The sequence below is a fragment of the Oxyura jamaicensis genome, chromosome 24 (genome assembly GCF_011077185.1).
Source record: "Oxyura jamaicensis isolate SHBP4307 breed ruddy duck chromosome 24, BPBGC_Ojam_1.0, whole genome shotgun sequence".
In the NCBI taxonomy this organism is placed as follows: Eukaryota; Metazoa; Chordata; class Aves; order Anseriformes; family Anatidae; genus Oxyura; species Oxyura jamaicensis.
In genome coordinates this window covers 5,372,298-5,399,291 of record NC_048916.1, presented here as the reverse complement: position 1 = coordinate 5,399,291, position 26,994 = coordinate 5,372,298, and the positions used below count along the sequence as shown (strand labels likewise).

At 44.2% G+C, this 26,994-nt stretch overlaps 2 protein-coding genes and 1 long non-coding RNA gene across 7 annotated transcripts in view; 1 reads left to right on the top strand and 2 right to left on the bottom strand.

Annotated features, from left to right (window-relative positions):
- Positions 1 to 2,403, top strand: part of LOC118177918 — a 50,057-nt gene extending 47,654 nt beyond the window's left edge. For all 3 annotated transcript variants that reach the window (XR_004755970.1, XR_004755969.1, XR_004755971.1), the window contains 2 exons: positions 435 to 552; positions 2,282 to 2,403. This is a non-coding gene — a long non-coding RNA (uncharacterized LOC118177918). The remainder of the gene's footprint in view (positions 1 to 434; positions 553 to 2,281) is intronic.
- Positions 1 to 13,175, bottom strand: part of SIK2 (salt inducible kinase 2) — a 46,513-nt gene extending 33,338 nt beyond the window's left edge. For both annotated transcript variants that reach the window (XM_035345956.1, XM_035345957.1), the window contains exons 1-3: positions 12,950 to 13,175; positions 4,899 to 5,015; positions 4,019 to 4,082 (exon numbers count right to left, since the gene is read on the bottom strand). In XM_035345956.1, the coding sequence (XP_035201847.1) occupies positions 4,019 to 4,082; positions 4,899 to 5,015; positions 12,950 to 13,120 (352 nt within the window). In that variant the 5' untranslated portion in view covers positions 13,121 to 13,175. The remainder of the gene's footprint in view (positions 1 to 4,018; positions 4,083 to 4,898; positions 5,016 to 12,949) is intronic.
- Positions 13,176 to 15,818: 2,643 nt separating this feature from the next.
- Positions 15,819 to 26,994, bottom strand: part of LAYN (layilin) — an 18,757-nt gene continuing 7,581 nt past the window's right edge. The window contains exons 6-12 of one of the 2 annotated variants that reach the window (XM_035345972.1): positions 26,815 to 26,967; positions 24,447 to 24,744; positions 22,921 to 23,078; positions 22,601 to 22,639; positions 22,154 to 22,237; positions 21,343 to 21,445; positions 15,819 to 20,712 (exon numbers count right to left, since the gene is read on the bottom strand). In XM_035345972.1, the coding sequence (XP_035201863.1) occupies positions 20,358 to 20,712; positions 21,343 to 21,445; positions 22,154 to 22,237; positions 22,601 to 22,639; positions 22,921 to 23,078; positions 24,447 to 24,744; positions 26,815 to 26,967 (1,190 nt within the window). In that variant the 3' untranslated portion in view covers positions 15,819 to 20,357. The remainder of the gene's footprint in view (positions 20,713 to 21,342; positions 21,446 to 22,153; positions 22,238 to 22,600; positions 22,640 to 22,920; positions 23,079 to 24,446; positions 24,745 to 26,814; positions 26,968 to 26,994) is intronic. The other variant, XM_035345973.1, reaches the window with a different exon arrangement.

Genomic DNA, 26,994 nt, shown 5'->3' with positions numbered 1-26,994 from the left:
AAGAAAGGTTTTTTTTTTTTTTTCCTCCTCTCTGTGCATGTTGTCAAATGCTAGAACAGGTTGGCCAGAAAGATTATAGAGTATTCATCCGTGATCCTGTGCAACCTGCTCTGGTTGACTCTGCCCTGAGCCACAGGGCTGGACTAGACATTCCCTACACATCCCTTCCAGCCTCAACCATTTGGTGATTTGGGTTCAGCGTAATAGTCATGACATCACTCACCCAGCTCAAGCTTAGTAAAGAATGACTACTTGCATATTAGGGGGACACACTGCATTTCTATTCTTACGAATGCCTCTTAACACAAGTGATAATAATGGGTTAGAATTTCAGCTAAGGAAATCCAGATGATCCACAAGGAAGAATAATTATAACTAAAAAAAAAATCAGATCCTGTATATGTCTAACAAGGTTATGGAATCCCTCTTTCTAGAAACAGCTGATCCTGTGCCAAGGCTAGGACAAAGCGGAGAGCTGCTCAAGCCTATTCCAGTCCAGCTTTCCAACTCTGCCCAAAAACATAAGTGAAATTGCCCAGGACAAACTGCTAGGTAAGACTAGGATCTTATGGATACAGACAATTATTAATACTCTAACAAATGAAAGACATGCCTGAATGTCTCCTTTATGGAGAAGGGTTTCTGGAGAGACTGTAAGGTTACTGTTCACTGAAACAGGCACAAGATTCTGAGAAGCTGAAAACATAAGTACAGAGGTTTATAGTATCAAATGCCTCCTTAAGGATTAATATTTATGCTGAAATAGTCTAGAGAAGTTGGAAGATGCTGTTGCCTTTATCTACTGAGCAAGGATACTGCAACATTGCAAAGTACTAGTTACGAGGGCAATCATTATCTCTGTCTTTGTACTACTGGCACAACAGTATAGCCTGGCACTAGCCCACTGTTCCCTGCAGGTCCTCTACAAAGCACCAAGGTCCTCAGTGTCTACTGCCCAGTTGCAAAACAGGGTGAAGGTTGTAAGGAACACCTACACAAATCTGGAAAGTCAGCTGTGAGATGCAAGATAACAGAAGTGAGTAGGCAAATATAGTTAAGCTGTTCTTCCCAGGACCATGGCTGGAAATTGAAACGCCTGCCTCCTGCCTATGCTTTAGTCTCTCTCTCCTTCACATTTCCAGAATGTAGTAGAAAAAAAGGTACCAGAAAAGTACATGCATAGGTACAGTCACCCTCAGAAAATTCAAGGACAAGATCAAATGATTTTTTTCTTATATTTCAGACAAAAGTAGCAAATTCATTTAAATAGTTAAAAGGTAAACCAGACATAAGTCACACGAGCTGTTAGTCTTGAACTCTTTTGGGGTTTGGTCATGTTTACTGCTTTAGAAATACACCTGTAGTGAGCATGCCAGACAGCAGGCAAGAGGGAGTGAACTACTTTCACAGTAGCAGGGAAAAAAAAAATCCTAACTAAAGCCTTGGTATTCATTTTTCCCTTGCTGAACAGTTGGGTTATTTTTAGGCTTAATAGTCAGCTTCACCCTCCACAGTCTGGATTCTTGTAATATAAAGAAACCAAATGGTCACTAATGAAAAACTAGAGAATTAGCCCTTCAGAATAGGTTGACTGTAATTAGTTTAGCTAACAGTTAATCTGTTTAAGAGGCTTCAGGTGAGTAATGTTGAAGGTTACAAGGTGGTGACTGTAAAGATACTTTAAAAAAAAATCATAGCAGAAACAGTGAGTTTAAAACTTTGTAGGTCTGTAAAGTAGAATAAGCACAACTGAAACCTTTTTTCAAATATTTTATTAAGTCTAAGGACTTGTTCTTTTTTAAAAAAAAGACACTCAAAATGTAACCACATTTGAAGTGCCTAGACTAAAAACAATATTTACTGCAATGATATTAGCTGGCAAAAGGTAAAATTCACAACTGCTGAGTGCAGAAAATGTTACTGTAGCTATGAAGACAGTAAAAAGTATCTGTACAGGGGATAAAAGTAATCCTGTTCAGGAACCACCAGTCAGCACTATGAACTGATGGGTTAGCAGAACTGAAAAGCCTCAGTGAGGGTTAGCACCAGGCTACTCACTGTGATCCCGAAAGTGTGACAAGGCATTAAGGGAACATTCACCAGTCACAATCTACCGAAACCCATCCTGAAGAGCACGCTGTGCTATTTACAGCACCTCCTGCAAGGGGAAGGTCGGAAAGGGACAAATATACTCTCACAAATTTTCTAAACCACTGAGTTTCTCGGAGGAGCAACCACAAAGGCCAACTTCAACTTACTGGATCTACTCTCTCTTTCTCAGCTCCTTCTGCAGTCAGAAAAGAAGGAGAGGCTCCTGTGGAGGAAGAGTCAAAGCTCTGTAAGGCCTTGCTCTGAACCAGACCCCTAAGAGGCCTCTCGCTCCCCGCTGGTAACAGAGGGATCGTACAGGAAAATCCGCCGCACCAGACTGAAGTTTCTCTTCTTGGTTATACTTCTCCCACCTCGCCAGCTTTTCAGGTAAAAACCTTATGTTTTGCCACAAACCTAGAGATTTCGTTGTTGTTGTTGTCAATCCCCCTCAAGTGCAGTCAAAGGTCAGTCAAAGAACAAAGCTGAGCACAACAGTTAAATGATGCCAGGAGGCCGATTAACTGAGGTAACAGCAGGTTCCACAGGCTTCTAATCATCTTGCTTTAGGAAAGAAAAAGTAAAAACTTCCAAACCACAAAGTCACAAAGCAAAATATTAAAAACTTCAAAGACACTTGGGTACAGAACACCAGAAGACCATCCCACTGTCTGTGCTGTTTGAAAATTAATGGTGGAAAAGTGAGACTATTTCATACCCTGTTAGTCTGGGAATGACAAATTCAGCACACCCAATGAAGAATCAGGATGGAAAAAAGGAAAACATCATGTAGTTTGAGCCTCCTTTCTACTTCTGTTGTTTTTTGTTTGTTTTCCAAATACCACCCCAAATTTTCTCTACTTCCAAGTTACGTTGAAGTTGCCCTGGACGTGATATCCTGCTTATTACAAACAGTCCAAAGATAAGGACCTAAAGGGGAAAAAAAAAAAGATAACCCAGAAAACAAAGAAGGGACTTTGAACATTTGATTTGTTTCCATGAAATCCACCCCCCTGTCCCCCAGTGCAAAAAAATGAACATCAGCCATGCTCCACCTCTTCTGCTCTCCAATCACCAGGGCCTTCGAGGGGGACCCTGGCGGCATTCGTAAAGCAAACAACACACCAGTACTTCAATCTCTTCTCCTGTTTTCATTGCATATTATCTCCATCTCTCACAAGTTAAGGGAAGATGCTACATGAAGTCTGAATCACACATCAGCATGATTGTCTTTCCGTAACAGTAACTGCACAATTTTTCCAAATCAACAAGAACATTAGTACTGCTTCAGACATCTGAGTTCCTCCAGGAATCTCTTCAGATTCCTGTTGGTTTACCCTACAAACAACACCTTGCAACAACAATGTTGCATTGTGAAACAAAAATCCATGAGTTTTTTTTTTCCAGTTCCAACAAACTCTCAGGTCAAAACCCACCATCTCACTCTAGTAATTTAGTGCCCCAGCCACTTTACTTTAATACTTCTATCTAGCACCACGAAAGACAGGTCACTCTACTCAGTAGGTGCCCAACAAAACCTGATTAAAAGCTGTTGTAACTGAATCTCTCCCCATGCAAATTCGTATCTCATTACCTCTTTTGTCATTTTTCAACTTTACCACCACCCCTCACATTTTGAAGGTGAGATACAACAGTGTATGTTCCAGATCAAGAGCGTATTAATTCCAACTGTACAGCAGCTAAGTCCCTTTAGAGCAAAAATTTACGTTGGAAACTCAAACTGTAATGGTTTTTCCTGAAGTTTTTAGTTCTAAGAAGAGCAGCAGTGCCAGTTGTCACGTGTTTTTCTAGACACAGAAAGGAAAATTACATGCTAAAATAAAAAGAATTATTGTGCAAAATAAATACAATTGACAAATTGCAGAAGTTAAAGTGCTGAACTCAACAATTGAAACATTCTCTTGCTTACCAAAAATTTCTCCGTTTTTGGCAAATTCTGTCACAAGGTACAGCATGCTTTTGGTCTCCATCACCTGTTGATAGAGAAATTGTACATTAAATAACTTGTAGGAAGAGCAAAAAGCAAACAAAGCCTAAGGAGTACTTATTTTCATAGTTTTCTCCTGGTAAAGGGGTGAAAGTCTGTCTTGTACACATACTTCTCACAATTTTTCAATTTGTTTCTTCAAGTTACATTAGCAATTTCAAGTGGAGAATTCCCACAACAGAAACAAACCTACCGAAGAACTTATTTATTTGTCTTCCAGTAAATGCACTTCAAGATAAAGTCTTTGGGTAGCTCTCGCTTGGTACGTGCATTTACACCACAAACACATTTGCAGAGTCTGGACTGACGCATCCTCATGTCTTATCCAAAGATAAGAAAGGCTGCAAGTACACCTCAGTTTGCTCTCTCAGCCAAGCCTCGACCAAAGAAAACCATGATATCCTCTACAGAGATGCTTCTAGCTCACCCTCATTGTAGACGTTAGGTTGAATATTCCCACCCTGCTCTAGCTTACATCGTACCTTTTCTATTTACACACAAAGTTCCATCACCAGGTATTTCAGACTCAGCTCTTTCACTAACATCACATTCCAATTTTCTGTGTATTTCATGCAGATTTCAGTTACTTTTCAGTATCTAACAAGGGCAGCCTAATTGCTACAGCAGAATGAACAAGACCACAATTGACGTGCTTTCAAAAATGTTAAACATGCATCTAATGCAAATCAATTCCAGAAAAGCTGGGCTTATCTCGGACTGCCGATCTACAAGAAGACAACAGGGCAAACTCTTCAAACAGGAGCAGAGAGGAGAAAAAGGGAAAGGATGCTGCTAACCCTACCTGGTAGAGCTTTATAATGTGTGGGTGATCGAGCATCTTCATTATCTGCACCTCTCGGTAGATCTTCTCCAGATTCACAGCATCCAGCTGAGATTTGTCAATGATTTTTATTGCCACCTGTAGCCAAAGAGGAAAAGTGAGATTAAAACTCTCCCCCAAATTTATCAGCAGCAGGTGGGAACAACTGAGGACACAGAAATGTTTTAAAAGACAAAGAACTTTTTAGGAAGTCTAACGATACCATTTCTGGGGTCAAGGTAGTCACTTTGAATTCCACAAATACAAAATGGGTGTTTGAAAAAGAGAAACTGTTGGCTCAACACAAAGAATCAAAACATAGTGGATCCAGTAATTTCAACTGCTATATGCTTGCTTTAATTTCAATTAAAGAGGGACAACTGCAATTAATCCATTCAGGGAAAAACCTCTATGGATACGTCTGTCAGTCAAACCTCACGAACAAGTCTCAAGTAGTTTAGGAAACACATCAGGGTCCTGCTGACTATTTTTAGACAATATCTGCAAAGTGAATTGCAGAGAGTGACACGTGGTTAGGAGACCAAACGTTTTAAACAGAAAAGAGTAAGAAACACAACATTTTTTAAAAGCAAGAAGTAGCAAAAATATAGCTGCTAAAAATCACACAAAGGATTACAATACTAAGACATATTAAATACAAGATGGTGTTTATTCACCCTGAATATCACATTATTAATGCTGAAGCAGGAGCAAACAATGTAAATCACACAAATGCTTCCAATTATAACTGCATTTCACAAGGTATTGAACTATAGGAGACAGCTGTTACGCAGGAGACAAAATCCACAGGAGGTGAACCTCATTATCTCCAGCAAGGCTGATTATGGACCCACCTGAATTCAGAATTAACTGTTCACTGACTTCATTTCAGTGCACTTTTCCTTGACAGCCCAAACCACCAGAAAAATAAGATTCTGCTATGAGCGAGTAAACTCATCTAGCCTTGTAGTCTATGACGAGTTTGGTTTTAAGATGCAGGATGCACTCCTACTTAGAGGCAGAACAAGGTTCTGCTTTTCAAATCAAATATTTTTTAATAGAATTGTTTTTAGATGATGTCTGATTAATGCAGAATTCACTGCCACTCAGTGAACTAGATTTATCAAAAACAATATGCTTTTTAATGAGCCACTACAGATAAAGAAACCTAAAGTTCCGTATCCCTCACCATTAAACACTAAACTATTCCAGGGCCTTTATTTTTCAAAGCTTAGCAGTGGACACTTGGGAAGAAAGCACTAAAAATGCTCTTCAAGCGCTGCTTTCTGACCTCCTCCCCAGCTCTCGTCTTCCATCCCTGCATGACATGCGCCAACTTAGAGGATCCTGATGCCTGATCTTGTCAAAACACGCTTTCCCTTCCAAAAATGTCTCGGAAATGCCTTTGTCTTCTTTCAAAACGCGCTCCTGCTAGCTACCTGTATGTGCAGCACCTCCCCTGCCTGCTCCCGCACGCCGTTACGCTGCGTGCTGAGAAGCGCTCATGAATTGTAATGCCCACAACAGGTCCTAAGAGATTTTGCATCTCCTGTTAAAAGTTTGTCATTTCACTCAGAAGACAACACCTTGAAAACACACAAGTTAACACAGATAACCTGCTTCTGTTCCGACCTGTTACTCTCCCATCCCGCTCCCCTTCCTTCCAGCTCCACCTATTTGCTGCCTGCTGCTCAGTGCACGTATAAAGCTGGATAATAAAGGCCTGGCTTCACTCTTGCAAAGAAATGGGACAGGAGAGGAAGCAGAGCAGCGTGCATCAGAGGGGCCTGTCCCAACACACGGCTCCAGGCTCACGCTGAGCCTGCTCCCCAGCAGCTCCTCTCCCTGCAGGTCTCTTCGCTGGCCCAGGCCGAGCAGCAAACGGCTTCCTTTTTTGGCCTGACTTCATGCCGTGTGGCGGCAAAGGATGCAAACCATCGTTCCTACAGCTTACAGAAAACCCACCACACCCCCCCCTTTAAATCTCCCTAGCCTAATGTAAGATCACACCTAATAAACTGACTGTTTTTTTCCGGGCAGAATTTATTAGCCCGAAGAAATCCCTTTGCTAGAAAGTTGCAAAATATCAAAGAAATCAAAGCAAACCACTGAAGTCAGACCAAGTTCTTAAACATACATCAGGAAATATTTATTAAAAAACAAACCACGTGTCCCATTTCCCCACTTCCTCTAATTTATTTTCTGCTGCCTCTCTGGAAACAACCAGAGACACAAGACGGTTTCTTATTCCTTCTCCACATCTGGCCTGGTTTACACCTGTTATTTGGGTGACCTCCAAAATTAAAAGAAATGGAAACCACTCTTTCTTATTTACAAACCAATGAAAAGATGAATCTGGGGCAATCTTGCATTCCCATCACAAACCGGTGAGGCATCTTTCAGCCGAGCAACAAGCTCTCTCCCATCTTGGGTAAGTCTGGTGTTCTGGATGGTCCAAATGCCTTCTTCATCGACCTAGTGCAATGCAATAAAACCTTGCTGCCCTGTTCAGTATTTAAACTTTCCTGGCACCCCAATTAGTGATTTACACAACGTCCGTCTTGCTAACTTGAGGCATTCACAGCAGCTTCTTTCTTCACCTCCAGGAGCTGGACTCGATGATCCTTGTGGTCCCTTCCAGCTTGGATATTCTGTTCCTATGATTCCCCACACAGACAGCACAGTGCAGAAACCTTGCCTAAAACCCAGCACTTAACTTCTGGACTGCCCCTGCTCCGGTCCATTTAATTCCTCCTTTGTCTCACTGAGCATTTTCATTTATGAAACTCTCTTAAAAAGCAAGAAAAATGAAAATTAAGAAAATGAAAAGAGTAACTGTCTCTTATTTACTCTTCTTGCACATAGGAACGTATGCAGTGCAGAGAAGCTAATAAAAGCAAACCTACACAGGGCTCCAAAGAACAGGGGCTTGGTCTAGCGTGGAAAAGAAAAAAACAGACTGCAAAGTAATAAATAAGGAGTTTTTTGGGCCATTTGAAGGAAGTAACAGCAGCCCACCTTCTGGGGCTCTTGCTGAACTTCTTTCTATCCATTGTACTCCCACCATTTGTTTGATGGACATAAATATTTCTTCTTCCTTCTGTACCTCTCACCCCCCAGAGGAGGCTGGGGGGGCTCTGCAGCTCACAGCTTGCTCTTGCCGCTTTTTCCAAGGAAGCTCGACTCCCATCGCCTCATTCTATTGAATCCATCTAGCTTTGCAAGTACACAGACTCTTGGCGTTTCTTCCAGTATAGTTTGGCACTTCCACAGTTTGCTCTTAAATTTTAAGTATTCCTTTTACTGAAAGTATAAATATTTCAAATACAGCCTGTTACCACTTCCAAGCCCGTCTCCCCATGTCTGTTGCCAGCTTTCTCCAGATACCACGCACAACTCAGAGCGCTGCAGCTCCCAGCTCCTAACATCCGCAAGGAGTTCCCATCAGCTTTTAACTTTGCTGGCCCAGATTACAGAAGTATCGATTGCCCCAGAAAAAAAAAATAGATATAACTCATTTCTCCTTCTTCACTTTCAAAGATTGAATACTTCCACCGAACAGCTCTCTCTAGGATACACACAAAGGCATAGATGTGTTGTCTACCCACCTTAGCTCAATCTCAAACACCTGAAATAATCCTAAGAGCAGTTCTCCACTAATCAGGAATATGTTACCTAAGATGCAAGAGGAAATCAGGCAAAATAATGAAGCCGTATTTGCACTTTAAATAGGGTCTTAATTAAAACAAAAAGCACATTAGAGCAAACCGCATTCTGCCTTATAATGTGGAATTACTTGGTACTATTAAGCAGTTGTTTTTTGAACACAGAGTAAGAGCGTGTGGCTACTTGAAGGGGAAAAAAAGGTACTGGCAACCCTCGTACAACTCTCAATGTGCACATTATGTACATGCACACAGCAGCAGGCTTCTATGTGAAAAGAAGCACAGGAGCAGCTGGCACCGCTGCTTCTGCAGTCAAATGCAGATGAGATTCTCAGCCTATTCTCCATCTTCAGCTCTCGCGCATCTCGTCAGGTCCCGAGGAGGTTTAGAAAAAAAGCACTTGGAAATACTTAAAATCCAGCCACTTCTTCACAATGACACGGGAAGGAACAGTGCATTCAGCAGCAGCGGCTCATTTGTGTCCGTGATCTCAGCTGTGTCACGATGACAGGAAAAGGGGAAGTCATTCTTGGAGGTGGAGAAGCTGCTTCAGGATGGGGAAGAGTTTCCTAAATGAAAAGTGTGTTTTCTTCCTGAATATACAGCTCGCTAACAACTACCAGTGTCTTAGAGAGATGCTGCAGCATCACTTTGATCTGAGAGCAGTGCACAGAGACTGCATGCAGCAATGAGTTCTCATTTCTCTGCTATGCTCAATCATTACCTCAACACGAACAAACTGACTTAACACATGCCAGATTAAGGACAGTTACACAGATTCTGTGATTTTAGTGTTTATTTTTTAAATACAGGTTATCACATCTCCTAAAAATAAAAAAAAAAAATACAGCCAAGCATGACATATGAATATGTACTACAAGCCGACTTCAAGGTCACTAAAGAAAAAAGGGAAAAGCAGAAATTCTGTTAGGCTGCTCCTTCCCTTCTCTTCCCCCCTTGCCCATTTTTGCTGCTTAAAAAGTTACAAATGCTGGAAAGATATGTTGGAACATTAATTTAGAAAAATAATAATAGGAATAGCACACGCTTCCTTCCTTCTTTTGCTAGAGAGCTAGAGAACTGGAGTTTGCTCAACCCTCATCTGGCATCTGGGAACTGAAACTGTCAAGCAGCAAAGCTGCAAGGCTTGTTAGAAGTTGCTCTATCCTTCGGCCGCTCCAGGTTTCAATTTCCGTTGGTTTTGCATCATCCATTTAATTCTCTAACCAATCTTTCCAAGAACATCCCCCCAACGTGGCCTGACAAGTTAACACACACAAAGAAGTTCGTCCACGTCAGTGTAAGCTTTAAGGTTCACCCAGGTTAGAGAAATTCAGACTTGAGTTGCTAAACCCAGTGCATCAGAGAAGTAAAAACGAGGCATTAAAATTGGCACGTGTCTTTCTGCAAGCTGGAGCAACTCCAGCTTGCAACAGCGGAGGGTTTGGCTAGCAGGGACGTGTGAAGCGTTACCTGCCGGAGGCTGCAGCCCGGTGTACCTGCGGGGCTGCTCTGCCCGCACAAGCGCGTTCCTCCTGTGCCCCTTGCGACACATCCACAGAGCCCACGGCTGCAAACAGATCTGCACCCGGAGTCTTTTTTGGCAATAGCTTCATTTTCCCACTGAGTTACTCCACTAAGCCAAACCGCTGGCTGCATAGAGCAGGGAGCTGCTCTCTCTACTTTATCACTCACTTTTACGTGTTCCTCAGCACAGGCACTTGCACATAAACCAGCCTCCCAGCTCCTACCAGGACTGGGACTTCTCAGAGACAAGCATGAATCACCTGTAACGTTAACGGACAGCTAAAAGCATCACTGCCCCGTGAGGAACTATCACTCCAAAGCGCTTAATTTTCATCTGAGAAGCGGCGGCCAGCACTCTCCTGGGGGTGACAAACCCCAGGGGATGTTAGGTGCAGAGCTCTGGGGGTGGGAGGGACGTGATTCCACCACGCAGATCATTCACAAGGTCTTGCCAACATCTTTAAAGTGCATTGCTTTTTGCTACCTTCACCTATTGGCAACAGCAAGCAAAAGCTTCTCGCTACCATTCATATTTTACACCTCATCATATTTCACTAGAAGCATACACACCTTCCTAAACTTTCCTTTTCCAATCATTTTGTCTTTCTTAGGCTCTTCTTCCAAGGAAAAAAAAGCTTATTTGTGCATGTTTCATTAACAAAAGTTACTCTGGGATCACAGGATTTCTTGGCAACGTGATAAATAAGCATGGCAGGAAAACACGTGTCATTAACTCAAATGGCAACAAACACAAACAGGCAGCAACGCAAAGGTCACATTCAGCCACACAGTTCCCTCCGAGGCACCCGGCATGGTCTGTCATTAAGGAGCGTCACTACAAACACACACTGCATCCCCCCACTTTCGTCTACTATCGCATTTTTCTGTTTGACTATTTAATCATGCAGTTTCATTGTTGCGTTGATGTAGGACTCAACTTGCAGTTCCTGGGTTTGCATTCACACAAGACAGGGTATCTTTTGCTTCAGGCCTGGTTTCTTTTTATTTTGACTTATGTTTTGATAACAATTTATGGCTACTATATTTACTGTTTTCAGTTCAAGTTACAACTCCATATTCTGATACATATTTTCCATAAAAAGGATGGATTCTTTACATACTCCCTAAATTACGTCCTTTCAAGATGGTAAGATGCCATCTTTTCTTTTAATCTGACAGTTGCTGGCTAGTCAGTTATGTAAAAAAGCAAGCAGATATATTTTCCTATGTCAAAGCCACCTAAAACATGGCTTCCAAGTACCTACAGTAAAAAGGTTTGGGATTCGGACAGTTCAAACAGGAAGATTCAGGAGGATCTCAGACAGTGGAAGAGCTTCTGAGCAGGTCTCAAGAGCAGCACACTGCAGATCTTCCTGCAGAACAGACCTGATGGTGAGTTTGTGCCAGGACCTAACCAGCTGCACGTTATTCCACTGGAACTTTAATAGAGGCTGTCCTACTCTGCACACAGATGAACTGAAAGGTTAGCAACACAAGAAACATCAGCTACGGTTCAGAACAAGCCTGGAACAAGAACAGTCTTCCACCAAAAACAGCATAAGCAGGACTTGTACTTCCCTACGCGCGCAGTCAGCTAACACTAAATTAAGTGAGGTTGGCCCAACCTTGAAGCACTTATTTGAAGTAGTTCTTGGCTAGAACTAGTTTCCCCTGACATCACCAGAAGTGCTCTTGATAGGGTTCCTCTTCCTCAAAGACCGTGCGAATACTTCCAGCAACTACCTCGGCCAAGTTCCAGGCAACGTGCTTGCACCTCCAGCTGCAGAAAGTCAATGGAGCTGTACTGAGGAATGCAAGACCTGGATGCAGACCCCTAACATAGGCAGATCTGCTGTGAAAATGGTGCAGGAAAAGCTGCAGACCAGAGTCCTGGCTCCTCAGATAAAGGAAAGCTGGCTGAGAAAAGTCAAGCTCGCACCGATTGGGATGCACGGGAATTTAGTGGTATCTTAAAGTGCAGGTGGGGAAGTCACACTGGACCAGGGAGCTGTTAATCGCCAACAAATACACGTTCTAAAATGCCAATTTCGACCTGAGATTGAAGTTTTTATGCCCATCGCACAGTCTGCCAGGGAAACAAGAGCTGCAGAGTAAACAACCACCTACAGCCTGCAAGCGAAGCACTTCGAAGTTTGGCATGTGGCAGCCAACTCGGGAGCGGAGCGCCCCAACGCCGCGAGGTCTTTGCTCAACTCCCCGGCGATGGCGAGGAAGGATTTAAGGGCGATTACCGCTTTGTTGGGCAAGCGGAGAAACAAGAAATGGAATATTTGGGATGCAAGGCTCGCCTGCCGCGGCACAGCGAGAACAATGTGTTTGTTTTTGTTAGAAGTCCAAACTAGGGGCGTTTTTAATTGCTGCGAGGAGCGAGCTTACCACCTAAGCGCCCGGTAACCGGATCGCTTCGGGTGTTTTCAGATTACTGACCTCAAAAAAATGGGATTTTGGGGTTTTGTTTGCCCACCAACCCCTTCCTCCTGGTGCAGGGCATTGCGGGCTGCCCTTCCCGGCAAAGCACCGGGGCCAGGGGGCGACCCCAGCCGCTGCCCCGCGTCCCCCCCCCCCCCCGGGCTCCGGGGGTCGCACAACGGGACCGGGGGGGACCGAGCCCCCCGGGGGGCACCGAGCCCAGGGGAAACCGAGCCCCGGAACTGGGGGGGCACCGCCCGGAGCCCCCTCCCCAGGCCGCGGGGCTGCAGGCCGCTGGGGATACGGCGGGGACTCGTCCCCGGGGGGCACCGTGAGGGGACCGGGAAGGACCGGGAACACCGGGGACGGACCGAGGGCACACGGGGGAACACCGGGGGGGTCTCCGCTCACCTCGCTGCGCGTGATGCGGTGCCTCGCCAGCTTGACCACGGCAAAGTTGCCCTTGCCCAGCGTGCCCTCGATGTCGTAGAAGCCCACTCGGACGGCCCCAGCCCCGGCCCCGGCCCCGCGGGGCAGCGGCAGCAGCGCAGGGGGCGGCCGCCGGGGCTCGGCCATCACCATGCTGGGGGCGGCGGCGGCTCCGGCCCGGCTCCGGCTGCGGCCCCGCGGCCCCGCCCCGCCCCGCCTGGCTCCTCCCGGTCCCCCCCCCCCCCCCCCCCCCCCCCCCCCCGGCCCCGCCCCTCTCGTCACGGCCCGCGTCAGCCCGGGCGCGGCGTCGCCGTGGCAACCGTGGTCAAAATGGCGGCGGGTGGGAAATGGGGGGAATGGGGGAATTTGGCGTCGCTTGGTGGCCCTCCTGCAGCGAGCCTCGCAGTGCTCCTGCCGCTGTGTACAATCACCGTGTCGTTACCGCCCCGCTCGTCCCCCAAATAAGCCCTGGCAGTGACTAAGGGGGGTTAGTCAGCCATCCACCCTTCACGGTGCTGGATGGGTACGTGAGCAAGCTCCCCGTAATCCTGCCTGCACGGGGCATGATGCAACCCCGAGCTTGTGAAACTTCCCTCCTGCTCACCTACCTGACAACGCCTCGTGGCGGTTCCAGAAACCCCAACCACCATCCAGCCAGTCATCCTAGCACGAGGCAAGCTCACGATGTTAAAAGTAGCTTTTCCTTCTAAATCCCTGTGTTGTGCTGCTCTGTACCAGGAGGAAGGGGGCTGACAGAAGAACAGAACATTGCCTGGTACTTGGTCGCAGTCACATACATAGCTATACAAAATTTTAGTAGTCAAAAATTACTTTGCTGCTGCCCGCTTTTATCCATGTAAAACTTAACAACACTGGTCCAGTATCAGTTATAAATTATTTTTCATTTGCAAGAGAAAACTTCGTTTGCAGAAGCTTTCTTGTGCCGCACAGCATAATGGCATTTCTGGCCCGAAAATTCAAGTTGCAAAAGCATTCCTTCGTGCCGCTGCTGGAGGAACGGCAGTCACAAAACCACTCTTTGTACAGAGCCACTGCTGGCTTTTGCTGTGCTTCATGGAAGGTAATTCAAGTGCCCCTCAGAACACAGTATTATTTTTTTTTTTCTTGGACAAAACAAGAGGAGCACGTCCAGGCAATTTTCAACAGCCCAATGACACCAACTGTGGAGCACACTTGCCCTCTAGTGGCTACGGCTTCTGCCACAGAGCCGCGGTGCTCTGCTAAGGGATGTCAAAGATCAGAAAATTACCTTTTCCTCACCCAGGCATCCCGTTAGAACAAAAGCACTGCAGATGGATAAGCGAAGGAAGGCACACTTCGCCGCCCAGTAAGATTTTACAGTACGAGGGGGAAAAAAAAACACCACAAAGGTTTGAGATAAATCTCCAGTGGGGATTAGGCACGTAACCCAACACTATTCTTTAAAGTTAACTTTAAATTTTCTTAGCTGGTTTATCCTCGGTGTGATTTTAGGAGTGGATTTCAGCAGTGAGAATGTGAATTTAATAGAATAGATTTAAACAGAGCAGCAGCTTCCTTGTATATCCTGCTAAGGCTGTTTCATGGGAGATTTTCCTTTTATCAGGATTAAACTTGTAAACGCAGTTCACCTTCTTTCAGACCCACCTCTGGCAAGCACTCAGTGCCAAATAAATGCTGCCACCTATCTGTATTTCTACAGGCAGATGCTTTTTAATTTCTTGTTTTCCTTTGTGCAGAAGGTTACGTGCCTAACAGAGGTTACAGTGGCTTGTGGTATAAGGAAACCAAGCCAGGTTAAGAACCAGCACTGCCATCGATACCTGGCGTGGTGGATTAGACACATGCATTCTTACTTGCACCTAATTCCAGTCCAGTCACTGGGTGGCATCACTTCTGGCAGAGTCTGTAACTTTGGGCCACCTTTCCGATCTGTAAAATGGGGGAAAAGACACAATGCTAAGGGGTGCTAAAGTATTCCATTTTCTCTCTAGGGCCAAACTGGTGCAAGACATCGTTCACCAGCAATGAAACTCCAGTGTGTTAGAGTGCTGCATAACCTCCACAGTGACTCAGTGGAAAAGCCATTTCTTGGTGCTTAAAATAAGCATAAGAATGCTTCACCATCAGTAAGAGATGTTGCAGGCAAACAAACTGCTGCAAGAATGTCACGTGCAAGCTGAAGGTTTTATAAGAGAAATCAGGGAAACAGACTTCTCTGGTAAGTTACAAGTGCTGGAGTACCCAGCAGCTGATTTTTAAAGCTTTCTTATTTTGTATTTTAATTTTGGCGTCGATTTTCCTTGGTACCAATACCAGGCTGTGTAGGGGATTAAGCCACTGACAATAATAAGAGTTGCATTCAAGGAACTGCAGTTTATTACAAGCTGCTTTGTAACAGATTAGGGCAAAATTGTTCCAGATGAGAAAAGTAAAGCTGGCCAGAAAGGTTTATGGCACCATGTAAAGCAGAGAGGAAATTTCTCCCTACGATAACTCAAAAGCTATGCAGTTTCCCAGTACGAAAGCACGCTTTCTCAAGAAGTTACTACGAATGCATTTCAAAGAGAGACAAATATTACAGTTAACTCAATTCATCACATTTTAGAGGCACTGGCAAGAGCTGATTTTTGGAAGAATGTTAAGTTTTGCATATCTTTCACTCCCTAGCCATCTCTTTTCACAAGATCTGTTTTGCAGTACAATCTGGCCACAGTCATGTAAAAACAATATCCCCAGAGAAAAAGCAACAGGGCATGGGCATTTCAAAGAATTTCAATTACCCTTATTGCAAAAAGAATTTAAATTTTGTTTCTCATCACAATCAGCTGTTCTGCACAGAAGATAGATCTTTTGTTTTTACAACAAATTCAGATAGGAGGGAAAACAAACTCACACTTCTGCTTACCTTTTTAATCTCAAAATCAGACAAGACCCCTGAGAAAAGAAAAGTAGTGACTGTGATTGGACACCATGGACGTTAATTTCCAGCCCAACACAATTTAAACAATACAAACCCTCTGAAAATGCAACCTGTGTGCACAAAATGAGGAAAGGACATAAATAGCCTTACTCAGCCCCCATTACTAATAAAGCACTAATTTGGGTCACTTGTGCATGACTTAATACCTACTTAATCTATCTCTGCAGTGAAGTAGCTGGCCTGACTTCAGAGACACTGAGCACATGCAGCTGAGTTTGCCTGACTTTGATAAGTCAGTAACTCAAAGACTAGGGCACACATTTAGTTGCCAAAATAAGGCTTTACATGTTTACACACCTAAGCTCCAACATCTGGCTTGAGTTTTTTTCTCTCATTTCCTGTTTTTCAATGCCTAAAAGATGCTTAGAGCCTGCCAAAAGGGGGGAGGGGTGGGGAAAGACAAAACACCAAGGCTGCTAGACTAGAAGTGGATACACACAATTGCTTAATAAAAAAACATTGATCACTGCTTTAGAAAACCTGAAGATTGGTAGCACCCAGCAACTCCCCTTCACCAGGATTTTGCTGCTCAGGGGACATGGTTAACTGGGTATCATTTTCAAAACAGGCAGAAGAGTTTTTGTTTGTTTGTTTTTTAAGAATTACTTCTTTGTTTCAAGGCTTGATGCTGTACTGCTGCCTGCTGAAGGAGCAGCTTCAGATTGGCACACACACAGTTACGCTGCAGGTATGCAGAAAAAGTGTTGTGCACAGAACCCTTGCCTATAACATTCAGGAAGTGGGAGAAGCAGTTGTGGCAAATGACTGAAGTATTTCCACGCTTGCAATACACAGCAATAGCACACAGCCCCAAAAACGTCTTCCTGAGTATTTATATTGGCAGAGCATGCTCACAGCCACGTCCTGCACTCAGTTCTGCTGTTGTTTCAGTCCCACAAAACACTTTCTGCCAAAGCTTTTGGCACATCTTTGCTTCCTGGTGGCCTATGCAAATCGGTTTTGCTTCATTTTCCTATTTATTTCCATGCGATGAAGAACAAACTTTGAGTGAACTCTGTCAAGAGCTAAAATCATTTCAGATGCTTTACAGAGTTGTGTGTAAGCAAAACGACACTCTCAGAGTTGGGAATATTCACCTGCAGAGCAATAGGTGAATGATATTTCTGTTCCTGCTTGGCATGCTTTATTTGCTTGGTCATTCTCCCTCCATTACCTGGTCTCTAATGAAAGAAAACAAACAAAAGACTGATCCAAAACCTAGAGTTTAGAAAGTCCTCAGAATTTCTTGATGTAAAGCAAGACAAAGCAGCTACAATGTTTTATGATCTGAGTTATGTATTCTGAATAGTTTTGGCCTCAGTAACCATTTCATAGTGTCAAGGTTGCCCCAACCCGCTCCTTTCTTTTAGCTCTGCATTGCATCCTTTATGCCCTCAGGCAGAACTCACCCAGTAGAAGCCTAGCACCTCACCACATCATATTTACTGTCCGTTGCTGTGTACACCAGGTAACCCAGACCAGGGAAAGTCTTAATTAAAACATTCAACTGGGGAAAAAAAAAGATTTATGGAAATCTTTCCTTGCCCCACTATTGCAGGCTCTTAAATAGGCGTGTTTGGTTGAGAAATGACCAAGAATTACATGACAACCTTCAGGACTGCTTAAGACCCCACTCAGTAAATCTGAACTAAAGATGTAACAGGGCTATAAAGATTGGACAGGGCTACAGAGCTTGAAAATTTCCCTTGGCTGTTAAATCATAACACTAAGGATAACCTTCAGTGACTAGTACTGCAGTAAACACTGTGTTCAGAAGTTGTATGCTTGAGACCTATAGACAAAAGTTTTGTTGAAAAGTTGATAATTGCAACTAATACTGAATAGCAGGTTTATTTTTTTTTTAATCTAGATCGGTAAATAGGAATTTACTATTTTTATTTGGCTTGTGAAAAGGTTGAACATGATCCAACAGGATCAAAACATTACTTGCTATACAGAGGGTCAGGTACCAGAACCGTTCAATCAAACCATGTCTTTAATACCAAGTTTTTAAATACATAATGACTTAGTCCAGGCACGCTTCAAAATTGCTCCACAGATATGCTGGACAAGAAAATTAAAATTCTGGCAATTACAAGGCCTTATTACTGTAGTCTCAAAATCAGTTCGGAGTCACTCATTTTCCAATTCCAAGCATTCCTGGAAGTCTGTGAAATGCTGTTATTCTCATTTGTCGTATGGGACTGAGGCACTGGGTGGCTAAGATCAGATAGAGTATAGAACTGAATCCAAGTGGCCCCAAATACATCAGAATGTCCTAACTGCTTTTTCTTCAACGCAGATGTCCAGCTTCCCAGTGTTTGACACGGTTGTGTGATACTCCCACTTCTCTCTCAGTCCAATGGGATACAGTCAAATAAAAACACCAGTTAAGAAACAGCTCCATTGCTCAAGTAATTGAAAACAGAATAAGTGCAGACAAAGCAAAATGAGCTGCTTTACTCAAAGCTGAACATATTTGCCTTCAGAATATATTAAAGATGTATGAAACAGCTGAGACATCAGAACAGACAGAACAGAAATGTTAATGGCCTAACCTCACAAAGCTTTCTACACACACAGCTATGAGCATGCAAAGATTTCCAGCAAGAATCTGTGCAGCTCTGAATGCAAGCCTCCGAGCATGTTCCTGACTTCAGTATTAACAGCTGGTCTCAATTCACATTAGAAACTCAGACTAGTTTTGTACTTAAAAAAAATAATAAAAAAAAATCAAATTCCAGAGGCCATACTACCATCAGTACATCGTGGCCACTGACTTGGCCTCAAAGTCTGCCCGTTGCTGCAGAACTTGTGCTCCAAACCCCACGCATTCATTTAGCACCAGTGTGCGCAGGTAAGGACAACCACCTTTAAAAAGCAGAAGAGCAAAACAACACTGTGCTGCCTGTCTATAGCCTGAAGCAACTGGGGAGCACGGGAATGGACTGTGCCTTTTTGTTTCAGTGGGGGAGTCTTGTATTTGTAAGTGTATTTTCAGTTTTGCAAGCCTCATACTGACATCAAACATCTTACAGAAAATAGTCCTTTATGCAACTAGTGTGCTTATTTGATACATCTGAATTCCCTTCCCATTCTTTCCAGAAGCCTTGAAAATTGCACGTACTTCCAGCTTCCCACAGGCTAACTTTTACAGCGGCGTTCAGGTAAAGCAAGCCCATATCCAGCAGCACATGGGATTTTGCCTTGAATATATCCAGCTCAGTACACTGAGTTGAATCTATGTTTTTATCCAAACTCCTCTCCTACTTAGCTGCACTGACAAATGACTTTGCCACAGGAGTTAGGTGCAAGTTCCTATGGAGATTGTTGTAGGCAGGCCTTATTTCTGAGACACAAACATTGATCTGACCATGTCTCGTGAACAAAGCACGTCCGAAAGACCTCACCAAAAACAAGTTAATTATGACCCCAGGTTGTCACCGTTGCTCCTGCGCCCCCATTCACAGCATTTCTTCTCAAACATATATAGTGATGCTCTTTACTATGTGGCATCACAAATTACAAGCCTGTATGGGAGATGCTGGTATCTCCTCTTCCTGATGCACTTCCTAATGCACTACAAGAAAGGAACTGCTGTCTGTCACTTAAGCCAAATTAGCACATCTCTGGACAGCTAAGCAGGCTGTAGTAGTTTCCAATAACAATTTCCAAGACCAGAAAGCTTTGGAGTACACCGTTCTCTTCCTTGAGCGTTGGAGTGACGTCCCCCATTGCTTGCTTTGTGATTCCTTTTCCCAGAAAGACAAGTGAGGGGACACTTAGCATTGCACTTACTGAGATTCTTTAAAAACCAGCTTAAAGGTGCAAATAACACACTTCTGTGCTATGACTCACATATGCTACCTTAGCAGTAAGAACTAGGAGGGAAAGGAGTAGAAACCAGAGCACTCTCCTACTGAAGTGCCTGCCAGGGTCGTAGGGAAGCCACACAGCTGGGACAGGCTGGCATAGGAAGGATGACCACCCTGCAACCACAGCAGCTTCCTTTAGGACACCTAGGAAAAAGCAAGTGTGCCCAGTGATTGACTTCTGACTTTCAGTGCCTCTGAAGATGTGCGGGTCAGTTTAAATAAATAGGTATTTTGTATTGTTCTTTAATTTCAAGGACATTAATACTCTCTTCTTTGGAGTGCAAAAAGTAATCAAGACTTGAGCTACTGCTGGGGCAAAATGGGGGTTTGATGCAGAGCAAGATATATAAATACTTTCCAGTTTGGATCTTTAAAACCCGTATTCTTTCAGAGAAAAAGAAGAATACAGGGATGATGCAAAACCTGCATACCTCCCATATGCTATCTTTCAAACAAGTGCATGGGGAGGGCAGGTTAACTTGTGTTGACATTCACTCTGTCATCCACATTTCAGGCTTTTTTGTCCATTTCCTTAATATCCATAAATCTCATTCTCCACCCAGGCTGATTCCTTGCTCCTCCCCACACGATCTCCACACAGTTCGTAGATATCATTGGTCACAAAACCACTTTCAGTACTAGCCAACGTCACAAAGCCGCTCGACGTGTTCATTGCCACATCATCATAATCCCTGGAGAAGCTGTCGAGCACCTGCTCTTCTTGCGTGCGGAAGGAAGAATTCTTAATGTCAGGTCTGGTTCCAGCCAGATCTGCTTCAGATTGCTTCTTGATTACTTTGTAAATCTCCAGGTTTGGACTGTTCCTCCTGTGATTAGAGAGCCAGGCATCTTCTTCCTTTGGGCTTGCTTCCATTTGATCCCGTCTCCTGAGGGTTGGAGGAAAGAGGACAAGTCTAACATGTTCTTTTAGAGGCAACCAAAACTACACCACACCTCTCTTAAAATAATCTAAAGATGACCCTCGAGGAAAGCTGACGTTCAGAGCCTGGACTCAGGGTGACATTTGTTACTCAGAGTTCCAGGTGTGTTGGCACACTGCGAGCTCAGGGCTGACACCCCCAACACCACAGCCACCACCCCACCGAAGGTACTAGGCACCCAGGGAAAAGCAAGAAGAAATTGATCGATATTATTTGATCCAACCACACATCCTCTTATTTCTATTAGGTTTTCACTTTTGAAGGGGATCTTCTGATATTTCAAATCTCTTCTTTAACAAAGAAGCTTAAATGCTAACCCTCCATAATCACTTTGTTTTACATTATTCCCTAACTACTGACTCTGAATAGAATAAAATAACATGATTTTTTTTATTATTATTATTATTTAAAATGTTATCCATAGGTAACTTGGCCTGGAGAATCCATGCTACTTTTTAAACATTTGACTGAATGCAGTCAGCTCCAGAGCATCTTAGAGAAGTCTGTAGCTAGCTGTAAAATTATTGTCTGGACAAGATATCGCAAGTTCACTTATTACAGAACAATGTCACTTGCCTCTTTGCAAAAATCCAAAAACAGAAGATGGCTGTAATGACCATCAGGAGAAGCAGCACGGGAATGCTGGGAATGAGGATGTAGGCAAGACTCTGAACAGGTTCTGGGGTAAAAATGAGATTCCAGCTTTTATTCACTTCCAGTTGCATTTGACATGCACAGAACTTCATAGAAAAAACAGTTACACAAGGCAGCACCATCACACCTCAACGGATTTCTAGTCTTGTTCATAATCTAGCATTTTCTACACCCTTTCAAAGGCAGCAGCTCCAGTAGACTGATCATCTTGTAAAACGGGTTAAAATAAAATAAGCTCAAACCCACACACGATGAGAAACTAACCCTTATTCTGTCTCACTGTGAGGGGGCACCAGCAGCGCGAGTTAGGGATATGCTGTCTTCTGAAAACTTACAAACCAGAAGTTTTCAGAGAGTGGAGTGTTATGACCTGAGAATTTGTAGGAGTAAGTCAGCATGGTAAGAAGGAACAGGAAGTTTTTAGTAGTTAACAATAAGCTTACTAACAAAATATTAACAACTCTGACCTTCAAGAGCGATTCAATAGATTTAAAGTACCTTTTTCAGACCTTAGGTACTTTGCTGTAGACTGGGAACATTTTGGCAGTGAAAGCAATCATTGAAGGCTTGTACTGGAAAAGAGTTGCAGGAAGGTGTCCCTGCCCCCCTTGAGAAGCAGTTGCCTAAATTCAGACTTCTACATTTCAGGTCAAACACTTCAAACTGAAGTCCCACGTGAGATGTGGGCCTGAGATAGAGAGAGGCCAGGCCAGGTGTTGAATGAGCAGCATACCTTTGGCTCCTTTCACTGTTACATTGGCATCTTTCTTAGGGCGTTCTTCTGGGAATACCGGATTGAAGGGCTCTGTTGTGACATCTGGAAAGAAGCGTCTTAGTTAATATTGCAGGTGTTATTTCCAAGAGCTTAAGAAACATGAAAGATGAGGGTGAGAGGGGATGGGATAGACTGCAAGCTGCCAAGAGGTGTAAGGTGTACTGGTGCTCTTCCGCTGAGCTTTCTGCAGCGTTCCAGCAGCCCCGGGTACTGCACCGACAGCAGGACTGCGCTTCTGCAGGCTGGGTTACAGAATAGATGGAGGGAGATGCAAACCACAAGGATGCCTCTTGCTCATGGACTTTACAGTCTGTGAGGGTCCTTGACAATGAACGTTAACAAAGGATTTCTACTGAAAGTTAGCACAGTGGTAAGAAAAGCCCTAAGCAAGTACTTGTAACTGACCTATCGGAGAGTTCTCTTTTGGAGCAGTTGTCGGCTTCTCTAAAAGAAAAAAAAAGATAAGTTTCCTTATAAGTTTGAGCAGAGAGACCAAGTGTACAGAATGTTGTCCAAGCAGCACCCTTCTTATGTTCTCTCCCTCTCGAGCCCCATTTGAGATCTCAAATATTTTATAAAAATCTCAGAATCCGTAAGTCACAAGGCAAGTACCTACAGATATTAGATACTTGAGATAGTTTTTACATCGATACCACAATCTCCTCATACCTCCTCTTGGGGACTGGGAGCAGGTTGTTTTTTAAAGCTACAGAATGACTCATTACCAAGAGAATATTTGCAAATGAAGTTATTTTTCATGTTGCATCTGTCGTCATTCCATTGAAACATGTAAGGACCTCCAACACCTGGTGGGGCAGATGGCTGGTGGTACATGACAACACAGATTTCACTCCCACAGGACGGCTCATCTACATACCAGTTCCTAAGAAAACACAACAAACATATTAAGTAAGACCTGAAATCACTTTCCATCATACTGCAGAAGCCCTGCGAGGCTGAGGAGAGCTCAGAACTTTGACTTTCAGCGCACACTATCAAAATAATTTTGCTTTCTGGCCTCAGTGCCCACTGCCTACAAAACTGACATGCATTTAATAAGAAAATGAAATAGGTAAGACAGAATCTGTTATTTTTTTGACTAGGAAACTGATAACGCAAAAAGAAACCTTTTTGAAAGATAGGTTGTAATAAACTTCACCACTGGAAAACTTGGAAGGCCTTTCCACACGGGATGTAGGAAGCAGGCTTCACTATCTAACAGTCTATAATACAACCATTACTGAAAAGGCATTTTAGGCATCTCTAAGAAGCACTTCTAAGATTATATGTCCTGATTTTGAAAAATGTTCAATACCCACTGATTTTGGAACAAGCAGTATTCTGCATGCCAAGCACTTCTTGGAGGCTGATCCTATGCTGTAGAAATACTTCCAGATACGCCAAGGTATTCAACATGAGGGAAAATCACACATGTTAAAGCAATAATGTTTCAATCATCATATCCCTGTACTCCCTTTCCTCCCAACACAACCCTACCACCACCCCACTTCCCCCTGTCAAGAAAACACATCTTTTCCTTGGCTCAGTTACTCAGTTTTATTCAGTTCTATCCAGAGCAACTAAAATCTCTTATGGGTTCCCATAGCAGTTAGGTGACAAGTTGCTATAAAATATTTAATAACATTTGGGTAATTTCATTAAATTAATGGTTCAATGACTAAATGCGGCGTGAAATTCACGATGATTAGTGAACATTGTATAGGTACATTAGTTTGTTTTTCAAGACCAATTACAGGTTTGATAGTAAACATCTACCAGGCAAAATTCTTTGGCCTGAAGTTCACTGTAGAGCTGGCGCCTTATTGCCAAGGCTTTCCTCAACCCACCAATATTTAGAGCAGATTCTCCTCTATTTTGATACCACAAAGGCAGACCTTCTGCTCCAGGATTCAGTAATATCTTTTGTCTAGAAAACTGTCATTTATGCTTGAAATCAAATCATAACTTAGCAGAACTTTTGAGGCTAAACAAATTGTGGTTCAATGACGAACAGAAGTGTGCAAGCAGTGAGAACAACTCCAGCGAACTTGGATTAATTATTGAATCATCTGGGTAGGATGAACAGCTCTCTGGAGATATGACCACTCTTCAGTGACTACAGGAGGAACGCATATGACAGCTGAGACAAAAATCACTTGATTCTTTTGAAAGAACCCTTCCTGATTGCTAAAGGCAAGTGACAGTCCCTGACCAAGATGCTGCCCAGTCAGTCGCACTCCCCGGTACCTACCGGAACTTGGATGAGCTGCCATCCGTCCAGGAATAGAGGTTCTGACAGTCTGTGCTGTTGTCCACCTCTGCCTTTTTCCTCCTAAGCCCTATCCAAAAATCTCCATCAGAAGCTACGAGACTCTCAATAAATTTTTGAATCAGTCCTTGCTCTGCTTCAGTTTCAATACTGACTAAGTGTCCACCATCAGCCCTGCAAGCAAGGTGCGCTTCTTCATAGGTGACCCTGCGTGAAGCATCGTGAAAATAAACCGTTTTGTAGCACGGTCGCTGCGTTCCACCCCGGCAAACTGTCTGTCCTGCGGAAATGGAAAGAAACATGTTACAGAAACCGTGCCTGATAATACCAAAAGCGGACAGTGATACTTTTATTTGGCTGAACTTTGCACTTTGTGACAGTTCATATGGAGAATACAACAGAGGTAAAAAGCCTCTTGGCTTGGAATGGCAAATGGCATCTTCAGACTTTATCTTCTGGAGGTAGCAGTTTCAGTCATTCTGCACAGCAGTGCTCGTGTCCTGCACACCTCAGCCTCCCCACGAGTCTTCTGCAATTTGAAGACCCTGGAATTTCCTTACAAAGAAGTAACGTTGTGCCACAGAACAAGCTGACCCGTGCCGCCTTTATAAAAAGGCTTCCTTTACAAGAGTTCAAGGATGCGTCTCCCTCTCTACCCCCACCCAAAAGGGGCTTCAAATGGTTAAGATTAGAGACTCCCTTCTACATGCAGACATAGCAACCATTGAGCTTCTGGGCTCGAACAGTTTCATGGTGTGTACCGCAGTGTATCAAGGTGCATTCAGGCAGCCCGACTCGTAGGCAGTGCCCTGCTTTGCAATGTCACTGACTGCCCGGCGCCTGCTTCATACTGTCACACACCAAGGACTCATGCATGAAGCAGCACGGCTTCTGTTGATTATAAGGAAAGTAAAGATCAAAGTGGAAAGATACATAATCTAAAATTATACACTTCTGTTTCTCAACACAAGAGTCCCAATATTTAGGCTATGGAAACAAACAGTTTTGTTTTGCGTAGTAAATATTTATTTTCAAACACCACAGACACAATCTGCTAACCTCCATGCTTTTATAGAAGAAAACGGTTTAGTGACTGCAAGAGAAAAAGCAACATTTGTCATGTACTCAAGAACATGCACAGACAGGTCACTATAAACCCATCCACGGGATTTTTGCTGGCTTTTCTTTGCTCTTCCATGTCCTAGCATGGCTACTCTGAGACTGGAAGTTCCAACACCTTTCAAAGTGGAGCTTTTAAACAGTTAAATACTCGCAGAGTCTGCTAACATCTTAATAAGAAACTAAAACTGGCTGTACTGTAAAAGCAGTATTTAAAAATGTATCTTTAGGCAGAACCTGGGTTTCTCGTGGTCATTTAACACTCATGCACGCTCAGTGAAAAAGGCAAGAAACCTTACCTCTTCTGAGGGACGCATCCACTGCTGTTGTGAAAGCCAGAAGGAAAGCAGAGAAGGCAAATTGTTACTATAAATCTGCAGCAACCCTCCAGAAATAGTGTCACAAACTACACTTGGGCTCTTTTCTGATACACAAACACTTTTTTTCCATTAACTGGCAGAACATCTGTGTTTTATTAGCCAAGCTCGCCATTGCTTTCAAATAAGGAAAAAATTCATGCAGTTGATCACCGTCCAGACTTCATTGCTAGTTAACTTTCCAAACACAGATTAGCTAACAGAACAACTGGATACGCAGCCCTAACCAGTGCTAAAAGGGTCCCTCACATGTTCCCCTTGCCTCCTTGCTAACATGGGACCTGCCTCCATGCCGGCTGGCTTCAGGACTAGGGAAGCCTCAGTTACATCAAAAGCAAGAGCTCGTGGAAGGAAAAATACATCGCCAGCCCTGGAGCTTGCTGCCCCAGAAGTCCTGCTGCAGCCAAGGGCATGGCAGAATTTTTTAAAAAGAGTATTTCTATGTATGAGGAGAGTTGCTTTACGTGGGACTAAGGGAGCATCTCCGTGCCGACAGTGGCCAAGCTTTGGGCATCCCCCAGCGCCCCAGTCCCGTGCTCTGCCAGCACTTGACACCGCCCGGGGGGAACCCAGCCCAAAATCCTGCTGGTCACCCCGAGCTGCCACCCTCCGAGAGGCCACCAAGCTAAAGACGACGTTACAGCGCTGAGAAAGGAGACGTCTTGGCAGAGGAGCAGTGCCACATCCCAGCGCAGGCTGGAGGCAGCCCAGGAAACCCCCGGGGTGCGGAGCCCTCCCCGGGCAGGACGGGCGGCTCGGATGGGGGAAAGCTCCGTGCCGGGCATCACCCACCCGCCCCCTGCCCCTTGTTACCCCCTGCCCCTTGTTACCCCCTGCCCCTTCCCCAGCCTTACCGCCGGGCAGCCGGGCCCCCGCCGCCCAGCCCAGCGCCGCCAAGCCCAGCGCCGCGGCCGCCAGCATCGCCCCGGCTCCCCGCAGCGCCCGGCCGCGGCTGGGGCAGGGCAGGGATAGGGAGGAGCCGCCTCCTCCTCCTCCTCCTCCTCCTCCTCCTCCTCCTCCTCCTCCTCCTCCTC